Here is a 14,749-nt window from a genome sequence, read left to right as displayed (position 1 = left end):
TACAATAGCGACGATTATTATTTTAAAAAATTTTTGTTAGGCTTAACATCGATGAAAATTCAACGCAAAATAGGTTAATAGCGATATACTAATATACTAATTACATGGGATATAATAATATACTACACTAATAATGGATTTTTTCATATTTTTCGGTTATCCGACTTTTCAATTATCCGACCAACCCCAGTCCCCAATTGAGTCGGATAATCGAGGCTCTACTGTAATTATAGAAAATAATAATATATACACTAAAACCTCAATTTAGTGCCACTGTTTATATGTCTCTGAAATTGGCACTAAATTGAGTTTGGCATTAGGCTGAATTATTTCAAACAAAATGAATTAAGTAATATATACTATAATAATTCTATACCCAACCTTGGATATAAGAGTTTAGAAAATTGTGATGTAAAATCCTGCATTTAGTAATTTGCAGATATGGGAGAGTTTTTTGTTTATTATTTACAGGGAAGATCCATTTACAAGTATTCATTGGTGCTATTTAGCAGGGCAGTGTATTGAAGTTTGACTGTATACATGTTAAAAGTATTATTTGTTATTTTTATTAAAATTCTACATACAAGTACAACCAAAAATTTTAATTTTTGTTTTACAGAAAATATTTTTTATAGATAGATTTTTATTATATATTTTTTCATTTCTGATTATAAGATTGCACTACATGTTGGGTTTGGCTCATCTCATTCTCAGATCACAACAAAAATAAAATCATCATTGAATACTTTAAAAGTATAAGTTTTTAAGTTTTTTTGAAATATAGGTATCACTTATATAACATGGTAGATATGTTCTGAAAAAGGGCTATGTTATGCGAATCTGTGCTACACAAAACAAAGAACTAATGTAAAACATGGATTATGTTCCAGAAGTTAGCAAAAGTATACTATTTTTTTTGTTAGTAAAAGAAATATGTTTATTAAAACAATTGATATTTTAGTTAAATGAAGGCATTTTCTTTTTACAAAAGTATCATCATCATCTGAGCTTTTTTGTTAATGTTAATCAGACATATCAGCAATGTCTTAAATTTTTTTATTTTTATCATAATTTTAAATGGATTACGAAGTAAAAAATATTTTATTAATTGATAATTTGTTCTAGCAGGTCACATTTGTTCAGTCAAGTATCAAGTGATTTTTTTCTCCAGAATTTGTGCTCAAATGCCGTATTTGTAAAATCGATGAACAAAACACAGCAGTATCTTACTGTTGTGTTTCATTCATCATTTTTACGAATGATAACTTACCTACAGTTAAAAACACTTACCTAAAAATGTTTAATTAAACTTTACTAAATATTTGTTGAATCCTTCCATTTTGTAAGATATATTAAATTTTTCTGTAGAGAAACAGGGTCACTATTTATCAATTTACATTCTCAGCATAAGCATACAAGGTCTGTTCAAAAAGTATCGGACTTTTATTTTTTCCGCGGAAACCAATGATGCGCGGGAGGCCTCTTTCGGTGGAGTTGTGGAGGGGACAGCCATGTACAGCCCTGAATTTTTTCCCGGCTGCAGAAAGCGTCAGTCGTTGGCAGTCGGCCTATGAATGAGGTCATGTAGTGCGCTCTCGTCGGATTCCAATAAGTTGGAAAATGACTGAACAACGTGAGCAGCGATATTACATCAAATTTTGCCAAAAACCTTGGCGATACCCGAGCGTAAACCATTTGCAAGATTCAGCAGGATTTCGGGGACAATCCTCGAGGCCAAAAAAAGCGCGGCAGGTCCGCAGCAATATCAAGGTCATGTTGACAGTTTTCTCGACTCTCGTGGGGTGGTGTATCGTGAGTATCGCACCACAAGACCAAACCATCGCAAAGGAGTACTACCAGGAGGTCTTTCGTCATCTTTCCGATGCTGTGCGACGCAAACGACCAGATCTGTGGTCGATCAAAACTTGGCAGCTCCATCGTGATAACGCATCCGCTCATTCTGCGCATCTATTTCGGGCCTTTGTTGCCAAACACAACCCTCCTGTGGTTCGTCACGCTCCGTACTCTCCCCACATGGCTCCGTGGGACCTTTGGCTATTTCCCAAACTGAAAATGCCGCTAAGAGGAACCCGATTTTAGTCGAGAGAAGACATCGTGCGAAATGCGACGGACCGGCTGATGGTCATTCCAAAAGATGCATTCCAGAAGTGTTTCCAGCAATGGCAGGAACGCTGGGAGAAGTGTATACACTACCAAGGAGACTACTTTGAAGGGGATTAGGGTTTTATACCGCAAAATCAATAAATGTATTTTTGAGGACCAAAGGTCCGATACTCTTTGAACAGACCTTGTAAATGAGAGAAATATATCCTGAAAAAAGAAAATGTAAATAAGTGAGTAAAAGTTTATTTAGGACTGAACCCTGAGGGATACAACACAATATTCTTATTAGAAAATAGTTATTAAACTACATGATGATGACCTGATCAATCTAATACAATTTAGAATGTGTGTGCAGAAGTGGTGGGATCATAGAATAAAAAGCATGTGCCAGATCAAAATATACAATATAAGTACACTTCTTTTTCTCAAAATTCCAAAGTATTTCATTATATACAGTGGTGTAGCGTGGGTATTAGCCTCCCAGGGCGAAGGAAAATTTCGCCACCCCCTTATTTAGGTATTTCAATTTAAAAGACTAAAATTCAGTTTTGTCACAGAATAATTCCGTAATGAAAAATTCCGTGCTTATTTCAATTGGTCTGAATCATAGGTGCGACAAAAATATGAAATGAAATGGTTCAAATTTTTACAAGATATTATTATTATTTATTGTGAAATTTTGTCGTCCCCTAAAAGTGCCGCCCGGGGCGGGCTGCCCCCACTACGCTACGCCACTGATTCTATATATAGATAAGATTGGTTATAAGTTATATATCTCTAATATTACAATGCTGAAAATTACTTTTTCTACAAACAATAGTGTCATAAAAGTAATCAAATAAAATGTATTCAAAAGTCTTCAACTGGTTTAATGTGATTGGCCAGTATGAATTTCTTTCTTTTTTGTGTAGCAGTTATCAGCAAAGCTTTCTATTGATTCAAAATATAACTATAATATAGCTTAAAAAATTATGTAGCTTAAAGGATAAAATTGTTGCAGCATTGGCAGTGATATTTTAGTGAAAACTACAAGAACATTATTTGAATTATTATAATCTTATATAAACCAGAAAACAAAAAAATTAAATGAGAAAAATTTATTGAAGCAGCCTTCAAAGGTTCATAAGATTCTTGTGAGGAAATGGTTTGAAAAGAAAGATTTTAATTTATTATAGATCTTATAAATTGACTCATCATTAAATGAAATCCTGTATTATATTTATAGTTTTTTTTAGAGAAATGAGGAAGAAAACTCCAGAAAAATTTAGGGTCAGACAAAAATTACCTGCAACACTATTAATCCTTATAAATTTCACATTTAGTATGAAGCTTTTGGATTATTCTTTATGTACAAATCTCGGGTTACTAGAGCATTACCATTTATTCTATTTTATTTCATAGCTGTTTAAGAAACAGTGAAGACCATAGCTGAGAAGATTTGTCAAGTTTTTTGTAAAAAAGAATAGATTTTTTACAGGCAGAAAAAATTTTATATATCAAATTCAATTTTTGTGAAATAATTGACATTCATCAATAATGTCTTCTATATTGGAATAGAGAGAGGATTTTTAGACCTTCCCAACAGGAAATGCTGAAAGCATTAATTATATGGAATTTTAGTATGATTAGAATTAATTCCTTGTACTAGAGAAGTAGAAATTGTACAAAACACCAGACCCAAGTAAGAATTTCTTGTAGTAAAATGTACATCCTGTGTAAATTTTAAAAAAATTAAAAAATTTTGTATAAAAAAAATACCATTCAGGAGGTTCTAAATAATAATAGACAGGTTTGTGATCTAACCAGATAATAATAGGTTAAAATCAATGCAAATAATAACTTTATAATTTAAAAAGAAACACAAAATAATAAGAATTTAACTTATTAAAAATCATCTTTTTATTAGAGTGAAGAGAGTATGATATAATAACTGTAATATTAAAAATAGACAATTCTACAGCTAAAATCAAATCAAAAAATTGATGAAGAATTTTAATATCAATGAACAATTGATAAAATAAGAAAATGCATTCTCTATGCTGATCTTCATGAGATAGAGCCCAATGAAACCAGCCAGTTGCAATAATAATACAATCAATATTGATGGCATTTTCATGTTTCTGACTTGATTAGATCATTGTTCATTAAAGCTTGAAGGAAAGAACATTTGTTGTTAATTGATTGTACATTTTGCAAAAAAATTGTTAAATAAGTGAATCAGAGTTAGCCCTCAATGTAGTATTCACAGTGAGTATGCAATTAGGAGTCGTGAATACAATAGCCAAAATAATGTATTTAACAGCATTTGATGTTAGTTTATTTCTGTTGTGATCTGAAGGTGGAACGATTCTAGCTCGAAAATGTTTATCTAATAAATATTTTCTGGCTTTTTAAAACTTTTCTGCTGTTTTTGTGTATAAATACAATAGTAGAAAATTCTGAAATTTTAAAAATTTCATTTGGATAAATTTCTTTTTAGAGAAAAATGTAATAGATATATCCAGTTCAGATGAAGAAAATAAAGAAATAAAACATTTTAATAGAGGAGATGATGATGATATTGTCATGTTAAGTGATGAAGAAGGGGAAATTGAAGACCCAAACAATAGTGGCTCTCATACTGATGATTGTCTAAATCGGCCAGATGCAGAAGGAAGAGTTCTGGTAAATCTCGGTCACCCTAGTGAAGATCCTGACATATATCTTGCACCTCAGTTATCCAGGATAGTAAAACCTCATCAGGTAAAATGGCAAACTTTTAATTTAATTTAAAAAAATGCATAAAATTGGTAAGATTTAACTAAGATGGGGATTATAAAAACATTTATTTTTGTGTAATATTTTATTTTTAATTCATTTTGCATTTTCATAATAATATGACATCCTAATCAGAAGCTTTCTAGAATTTAAATTTATCACAGATTTCTCTAAGACCAATTAGCTGTTAAAATTAACATAAAATATAAAATAGAATTATAAACTACTCAAAATCATTCATTCTGTTGCTTGTAAAGAAAACTTGGTTAAATGTTCTATTATTTGTTTGCATTTTTGTAGTACAGTAGAAATTTGTTCATCTGACACCACAAGACCAGAGGGTACTGGATTATGTGTGTATTTGTATTTTCTGAAAGTTCAGCATGTTCTATGCAATCTGAACATTGCAAACATTTTGCAACATTCAGATTGTGGGCATTGCTGTACATTTTATTATATCAGTGCCCACTGCTTTATGTTTTTGATTTGTTTATGCATGCTATTTAATTAGTATGAAGATGATATAATGTATAACTATACTGCATTGAGATTGAAAAACCTATAAAATCTTTACTTAATGAACATATTTCTGCATAAAATTCTGATTTGCAGCATACTAATATACAGATTATCATCAAACAATTCTGGGTTATCAGCTGCTTTTCAGAGGATTCCAGATTAACAAATTTCTACTGTAACAAAAATTTAAGTTTAATGGCATCTTTATTTCATCTTCTTGTATTTTTCTATGAATTTTATGGCCTATTATTAAATTAGTTATAATTATTTTTTTAAATTAAAACCTCTTTTCAAGCAAACCATAATTTTTTTTATTAAATATCATATTACTACCATATTAAATACAAATATAAACTGACCTTGAATTTAAGTTGCAGTAGGAGTTTAAAATTGGAAAAAATAATAAAAAACAAAAATTATTTTATAAATATGATTTGCATCACTTGCAAGGTATCTTCCTTTTTTAGGTCCCAAGAATGATTTTCTGTTTTTTTAGCACACTCCACTATAGTAGTGAAGTGCTTATGTTAGGACTTTTGTGTGTCTGTCATACATATACATGCACGTGCTTCGTTCACTCCATTTATTGGACGTGTTCACGCACATGCACAATAGCTCTGTTCACTTTCATTATCTAAGTGTTATATTCCAGTCAATCTATTCACTGCATATATCCACACACATGCACAAAAGGGAACTGAACATTTTCGTTTATGGTCACTGTAAGCTATAGTAAAAACTACACGGTTCCTCTGGAATCTATAAACCACATTCATTACTGTATATTCAGGAAAAATTCTGAACAACAACTTGATTCCAAGAATTTATAAAATTTATTTTAAACAAAATTAATATTTGATTTGCTTTTGTGGAGCGTGCTATCAAATCTGCTTGACCAAGCTTGTTTACACTGAAATAATTTTTCCTTTGTGATTCTCCAACAATGCACATTTATTTCGTCAACCATAAATCTTTTACCAGCTGCATGATTTCCTATTTCTCCAGCACACAATATAACTTTTCTTTTGAATTCAGCATCATATGTTACCAGTTTTATTTTACCATTACCATTTTTCCATTATTAGTGAGTGTGGATAATAATAAACTTTGATTCTACATAGCTGCTATCAAATAGCAACTGGATAAAATCAGAAAAGTGCAAACAGGGAACCATCTAATAAACTGCTGTCAATGATCACAACACTATGCACATGCATAGAGCAAAAAGCAAAGAGCCAATTGTTGGGGACTGGGAGATCAACAGAAATAAGAAGTTAAAATATTTGCTTTGAATTTAAGCCACACCCTAATTTCATGTCTTAAAAAGAAATAAAAAGTGTGGCTTAAATTCAAAATAATAAGGTTTATATTCAAAATTGTATTAACTGTAGTAAGTGGGTGTTTCTGTATTTCACAATTTAGAAAACAAAAATTTAAAAGGTATTTGAATATTTCTATAAAAGAGAAAAAATAATATTTGCTAAAGTCAATTAGAATTTAATTTTTATTGTTTAGTGTAATATATAAAAGATTCAGTAATTTGTAATGAGTATTCAAAAATCACATAAGCATGTAAATGAACAAATTTAATTGTTTTCAGGTGCTTTTGCTTAAGGCATTGCAAACTTTTTCAAGAACATTTGGAATAGAACAATGTTCCATTTCATTCTCAATGTTCCTGAAGTTTACACTGTCACATGTAAAAGTACCCAAAAGCTGATTAAATCTATTCTTTCATGTGATTACTTTTTTTATGTCTGTTCACAAATTATCACATTTTTCATGTACTAATTTTGGTGTACATCTCTATTCATTTTTCATATATTAGCTCAATGTAACTCCTTTATTCCGGATATGAGCTTGATATAATTTCATATTAAGATTTGTTTTCATATTCTAACATGCTAACTCTTTTGATGATCTTGATTTAATCAAAACTAGTAATAAATTTATTACTAATTAGTAAAGCAATAAATAACTATTAACAAGAAAACTTTATTAATTATTTTTTTCCAATTTTAAATTCCAATGCATGTATTAACTGCTCTTAATACATGCATTGGAATAATAATACACAGATGTTATCAAAATATTATCTATTTTAGAAGTCTAATTTAGATTTGGGATTTTAATTCTAATACACTGACAAAAACTAAAATAAAGATTTCTGCAAATTTAATTAGAAATCATTTTTTTATAATTTAAGGCCAGTTTATAGTCCAACAGCAACATGGAATTTTAGCATTGCTAGCTGTTACTGGAATTGACAAGAATATCATTTGGTTTATATTCAAACTGTACAGTGTTGAAGTTGAATAATCTTTGGAGTTGTGTCACTAGATCAGACGGGGCACCTATAATTTGACATCTAGTGGAGCAGAAGAAATGAACATAGTGGAACTTTTCAAACTTCACTGTTACAGCACCACACTGTCTTTGGATTATAAACTGATCCTTAATTTAATGCAATAGTTCCCAAACATTTTTGATTCTAGGCACCTTTGCAGATTTTCCCAAGGTGCCCTATATCAAATTCTAACGTTATAAAAATTTTATAACATTTTGTGACACCCCTGTGAGTAAGCCGCGGCACCGTAGGGCACTACTTTCGGAACTGCTGATTTAACAAATAATCATGTACTTACAAGCAAAAAATTAATGTGAAACTTTTAGTTGAAATCAAAATTGTTAATATAACCAAAAACTCAATCTATTTACAGAATTATAAACATATTATAAAAAATTTATTTTTTTCATTGGAAAATAGTTATAATTTTTTAAAATATATTTTAGATTGGAGGAATTCGTTTTCTCTATGACAATGTTGTAGAAAATTTGAAACGATATCAAACTTCAACTGGATTTGGTTGTATTTTAGCTCATAGTATGGGATTAGGTAAAACAGTGCAAGTAAGAATATTTTTTTAGTATTATTTTTAAAATAAAACTAAATCAAATTTTATAAATTTACTAATGTGTTTATTTTTTTAGGTCATTTCATTTGTAGATATTTATTTATGCCATACTTCAGCTCGATCTGTTCTATGTATCGTACCAATTAATACCATTCAAAATTGGATGGCCGAATTTGACATGTGGTTACCGGCAAAGAGTTCTTTGACTGAAGAACAACTAAAGAAAGGAGATATTCGACCAAGAAATTTTAACATTTATTTATTGAATGAAAATTACAAAACAACATCGGCAAGGGCTAACTTAATTAGTAAGTTAAATGAATATGTTTTTTGAGTAGTTGTACAGAAGTTACAAATAAAATTCAGAAATAAAACACTGAAATAAAAAGTTTTTTACTTTTGTACATGAAGATAGTTATTAGGCTTCTATTTAACTGTTTGATGAATTAGAATAATAATTCTAATGTATTTTTTTTTATTTGAGTGTAATATTTAAAATAGGTGCTGTCAATATATCATCTGATTAGATCGGTTTGATGGGATAAAACATGGATCATATGGAAAATCTGCCACTGGAAGTGTTTCCTGGGCATTCTTTCTATGGGAAACTGGTCCCATATTTAGGTGTTAGACAAATGAAGAAAACTTCAAACAATTAACCTGTTGGCCAGGTGCAAACCTGCAATCACTACCAGTGTTTAGTGAATCTATTCGCCCACTGAAAATTAAACTAATTTTAAACTTGATAGATTTTTTTACTGTTTCTTTGATTATTATCTATTTTTTTATTCTAATTGTCATACTCTAAAATATGTGATCTACAAACATTTTGTTCTAGCTACTCTTTATGCATTTTATTTTTCTTATTAATTCTACATCAAACTGATGTAGAATTAATAGTTTGAATTGTTAGTAACTTATAAATTTTTATGTTGTTATTTTTAACTATCTGATTAGCTATTATCTCTCTGGAAAGTTTTTGAAATTCATTATTATAATTAATGGGACATATTTCAAATCGTTTTATTTGTAGTTTGGCTATTATATCCATATCATAAGCAAAGCAAGCCAGGAGTAAGTTTTTATGGAGGAGCATTGCCAGGAAGTGTACAGTACCTTATCTCATTGGAGTCTTGCATTTGTAATAAAAGCATATGTAGGATTTTCTTTGGATAATCACAAATTAAGGCTGTTGTGAAATATTAAATTTAAACAATATGAAGGAAACAACATAATAAAATGTAAACAATATTAAACAATATATTATTAAAAATAAATTCATGAAACACTTTAGATTTCAAGTGTCACCATCAGAAAAGGTTTCAAGAGTTCATAGTGGTTAAACATTCTGGTCATTCTTTTGCTCCCGAATATTTAATCCACCTTGGAAACCCTTCATCCAAACTGTTTTGTACTTCCAAAACAATGGGGAATTTCATCATGCTGAAAGATTACATTATTGTTGTGGGCCTAGCCAACACTCAGTTATCTTTCTTCCTGAATGATGGAATTTATTGTAGGTATGATAACAATATGTAACAAATGTAGATAAATGGGAACTGTAAGACTAGCTTCAATAAAACAGTCCAGTAATTCAGTTTATCAAGATTCCTACCTACACATTAATATTAACTGGATATTTGTATGCCTACTTGAATTCTCTGGGAATTTCCTTAGACCAAGAACATGCATGTGTAAAATTGTGTGGCAGAAAACTGAATCAGAAATCAGCTTTTGGTTCAGTTTCTGTTTTACGCTTTTATGCCAGAACACACATACATAAAAATTCTGGCTGAATAGGAAATGCCACAGTGCTATATTTTATTAATTTTTTTTCTCTCATATATCTATCTTTTTGTTCCTTTCATTTTTTCTCTGCTGCCACTGCTATAATTTAGAAAATTTAAATTAATAGACTTGTATTCTGAATTGAAATAAAGAACATGTGATCTAAATACTATATATCAATTCTACTAGACCTTCCTGTTATTTGAAATTTAGCACCTATAACAGTCCATAAATGTTGTTTTAATACAGTGTCTTTATACATGACACTGATGTGGTCAAATAGATACAATAGTCTTCTATTTCATTTATTTTTCATTTCTTGGAGATTGTCACAATTGTAGGGATAACAGCCATTGCCGCCAGTATTAGAATAAAAATCCCGTGTTTACTTTGACATTACAAATGAGACTTCTCTTTATTGAAGGAATTTTGGTGTAAAAATTTTACACGCATAAAGAGACATGCTCTACTCTTTTTTCAGTTATTTTTCAGCCAAAATTTCAGAAAAATTTTTACGCTTTCTGATTTATGCTAGATTTTACACCAAATTTTACACATGTGGCCTTAGATCAAATTCAGCAACTTCAATTAACATGACTATTTGGATAAAAAAAGGGAGGATAACCTTCTCAGGGAAATATATCTGGTTTAGCAAGATTTTGAATGATCTTTTTGGTAAAACTTGTACAAAACTCCACTCTTCTATCAAAATTGAGATGGTATTTTTTATATTCTATTTAAGACATAATCAGTGTTTTTTACGCTGTAACTAGAATAACCAATGTCTATTAATTGTTGTTTGATATATTGTTCTAAGTTGTAAACTATGGAAAATCTAAAATCTACTAAAGGTATGAATTTTTCTTCCTCTTTGTAGAATTTTTAATCTTATATTTAGTTTGGGAATTCTATTGTTTTTTGAAATTAAGAATGAAATTTTTATTGTTTTCACTTATATTATTANAATAATATAATTAGTTTTGTACTGTACAATGATATATAATATAGCTACACACCAACCGAATGCCGAAAATCTATCGGGCTAGTATATGGCTAATTATTAAATGAATTACGTAACCAATTTGGCTTTAGAGGTAAGCGTTAGGCACCATCTCTTATTAACATTAATAATTATAAATTAATTAATTAATTTAAATAATTTAGAACCACTGGGAGAAAAAATTGTTACGTAATTCATTTAATAATTAGCCTTATAGTAGCTCGATAGATTTTCAGCATTCGGTTGGTGTGTATGTTCATTGTAATTTATGTTTCTTGACATTTGAAAATATGAAACAGAAATATTCTTTTTATAATTAAAAACATCAAGATTTTAAAATTGACAATAATAATTACACCAATAATCTTTTTAGTGGAATGGCAGAAGATGGGAGGAGTGCTGTTAATGGGATATGAAATGTATCGAATGTTAGCACTCAAAAAGTTGTCTAAAAAAAACAATCGAAGAAAGAAACGGCAGAGAGAAGAAACTATAGTAAATGAAGTGGAAGATGATGCTCAGATTAAAAAGTTATTGGATGGTAATAATTTGTTTAAGATTTCATTTTCTTGTATTTTAAATTACTATTTGGCATGTTAAATGTTTGATTGAATTTAGTGTAATCTGGATATTCTGCAACAAAACAAATTACTTTTAAAACAATTAAAATTTGTCTTAAAAGTAAATTTTATGTCTAATAATAAATATTTGCATTTAAACAACAGTAAGACTCCATTTAATGTAGGGCATACTTTTTATTATTATTATTATGTTGGATTTAGTGGGTTATACTCGGTTCAAACTGGTGGCTGTGTACTATGCCAGACCAGAGTCAAGGCATAGCAACCAAAAAACAAAAATTAAATAAGTATGTCAGTGTCTGTATTTAGGAATTTCCTAACAATGTGGCCTTCTGTAGTGTGATATATGTATTTCTATTTAATTGTAATGTTCCCAGGCTTTTGTGTAGTGTGTGTGGTATCACACCTGTACAGGAGAGAACGACAGGTACAATAAGCATCCTATCCATCCTTCACAGATGCCTTATTTCCTGGGCGAGTTTTGTGTATTTGCTAATTTTTTCAGTGCACGTGTTTTGTACATTGTGAGTGTTTGGAATGGCTATGTCTATAATGTATGTGATTTTATTGTGTTTGTCAATGAGTGTGATGTCTGGTCTGTTGTGGTAAATTGTTTTATCTGTGATTATGGCTCTGTCGTAGTACATTTTGTGCGTGTTGTTTTCCAATACTGTCTGTGGAATATACTTGTAGTATGGTTCGTGAATGTCTACCAATTTGTGTTTCTTTGCAAGCTCTTGGTGTATTATATTTGCTACTTGATTATGTCTGTGTAAATAATCTGTCTGTGCCAATAGCTTGCAACCAGAAGTGATGTGTTGTATAGTTTCTGGCATAATGTGACATTTTCTGCATGTGTCATTTGTGAGTGTTGTATCTTTGAGTATGTGTTTTCTGTAGTTTTTAGTATTTATGACCTGATTCTGTATGGCAATCATGAATCCTTCTGTCTCCCAAAAAAGGCATCCCCAATCTAACCAGCTGTTTGATGCAGTTTTGTCAACAAAATCCTGGGCCAGGTCATATGGATGCCTGCCATGGAGTGCCTTTTGAGCCCACGATTGCTTGATGGTGTCTATGCTTTTTATATGTTGTGTCATGTCTGTGTGTTGTGAGTGTAAGTTTAATGTTGTTCTATTTAAGTCAGCTAGAGTTACTGCTTTATGTAATTGTGATGTTTCTTGTTTCCTGTAGAAAAACTCTCGCAGTGAGTGTATTTGTTTGTAGTGAAGTTATTATTATTATTATTATTATTATGACTGTTGTTCCAAAACTTGCCTTATCCATATTATAAACTTTAGATACATTCCTAGATGACAAGCACTAAACAAAACAGTATTAAACAAGATCACTTTAATACCAAGTAAATAGGGAAAGGGGAAAACGTGACCAAAAGTAAACAGATATTTCTTGATTTTAAGTTATATTATTATTCAAATTAATATAAAAATATGTTAAATAACACATAAACATATCCACATAGAAATGTAAAGTTCATTTTTTATGATGAAGGTTCTGGCTTTTCTGAAATTCTTGTTTTTTTGCGATAAAGTTGTGTAATTTCATTTGTCGCTTTTTTTCTTTCCTTAAGCAAATGTCAGTAGCAGGAGATCACATCCAAAAAGCCTTGTCTTGCTTTTGCACTTTTTTCAAAATCTGGATCATTCACTACAATTTGACCAATGATTTTGGTTATCATTACCAAACTTTTACTAAGGAAATCTATAGAGAAATTGTTTGGATTCTTCGATTTCTGAATGACTATTTTCCAGTTCTATGCAAATTCCTTGTTCTGTCAGTTCTTAAAAGTCTTCGTTGGTAATGCTCTCACCAGAAACCTGCAATAACTTCTCAATATCCTCCTCGTCTACGTCTCCTAGTCCTGCTGCATCAATTAGGTTGACAATTTTGTCAGTGATAGGCTCTTCTTGTTGAGAATTATCCAGCCATACTTAATTCCACACTTCGTTCAAGCATTGATAAGTTAATTCTTGCCAACTGAAGTCGATATTGCCTATGGCATCCATAATGTTATATTTGTTCCAAACTTGCACCAAACAAATATAGATTTAAGGAAAGTACAGCACTATAACCAATTGCCACCTTATGCTGATTGGTTCGTGTTCAGGAATAATCATATTATATACGAATCAATGAAATGCCGCAATAATTTGAATCAGCATAAATTTTGAGCTTTTTTTTAGGCTTTAAGCATACCATGTTATATCGAATCAGCATTAATCAAGGCAGTGTTAAGCAGGGTCTTACTGTATTTAAAAGTTGCTAAACTTGTGTAATTTTATTTTCATAGAAGTGTGCAATATGACATCATGATAGATGATACAAACTAATAAAAAGTTAGCTTCAATACAAATTGTTTAATGTAATGATTGTCTTCATTGTAAGATATCTATATTTGAATAATATAATTAGTTTTGTACTGTACAATATTTCTAGCAGAATTCACAAGATCATACAATAATAGATATATTTTAAATCAGTAAACATGCATAGGTTACTGTAGTAAATTATCAATTTCAGATGTTTCACAAAGATTAAGCAAAGATAGCACTAATATTCATAGTTGTGACAGGTGAATAATTATAATCAGTTGCAGAAACTTTGTCAAAAAGACTACAGTAGAGCGTCGTTTATCCGAATCAATTGGGGACTGGGGTTGTTTGAATAACTTATTTTTTGGATAACCAATTATGTACGAAAACATATATTAACCTATCCCGTGTTGAAATTTTTCTCCATTGCATGTCGCTTCGCGTTGAATTTTTGTTGATGTTAAGCCTAATGTAAACTTTTTAAAATAATAATCGTGGCTATTGTATCGTTAAAAATTATTTCTTTATTTTTTACAAACAAAATAAATATATTGAAAAATATAAAAACAAAAAAATTTATACTTTAGAAGTTAATCTAGTATCAAAAACGTTTGATTCAGCATGACACACAGTCCTCAGAAAAACACCACACAAAAGTGCCAGTGCTGCCAGCTAAAACACACACATCAACAAAAAAAATATTGGAGTAGCCCAAGATATAGCCAAAGATTG

At 30.2% G+C, this 14,749-nt stretch overlaps 1 protein-coding gene across 1 annotated transcript in view; it reads left to right on the top strand.

The window, feature by feature from the left end:
- LOC111621342 (helicase ARIP4-like) overlaps nt 1-14,749 on the top strand; it is a 93,499-nt gene that overhangs the window by 50,867 nt on the left and 27,883 nt on the right. Inside the window, exons 6-9 of the mRNA XM_023363438.1 lie at nt 4,604-4,866; nt 8,194-8,310; nt 8,392-8,623; nt 11,477-11,694. Of these exons, the coding sequence (XP_023219206.1) occupies nt 4,604-4,866; nt 8,194-8,310; nt 8,392-8,623; nt 11,477-11,694 (830 nt within the window). The remainder of the gene's footprint in view (nt 1-4,603; nt 4,867-8,193; nt 8,311-8,391; nt 8,624-11,476; nt 11,695-14,749) is intronic.

The sequence above is a fragment of the Centruroides sculpturatus genome, unplaced genomic scaffold, assembly GCF_000671375.1.
Source record: "Centruroides sculpturatus isolate CEXI.00-Female unplaced genomic scaffold, Cexi_2.0 scaffold98, whole genome shotgun sequence".
NCBI lineage: Eukaryota > Metazoa > Arthropoda > Arachnida > Scorpiones > Buthidae > Centruroides > Centruroides sculpturatus.
Note: the sequence above shows the minus strand (reverse complement) of the source record. Positions and strands in the feature narration are given on the sequence as shown.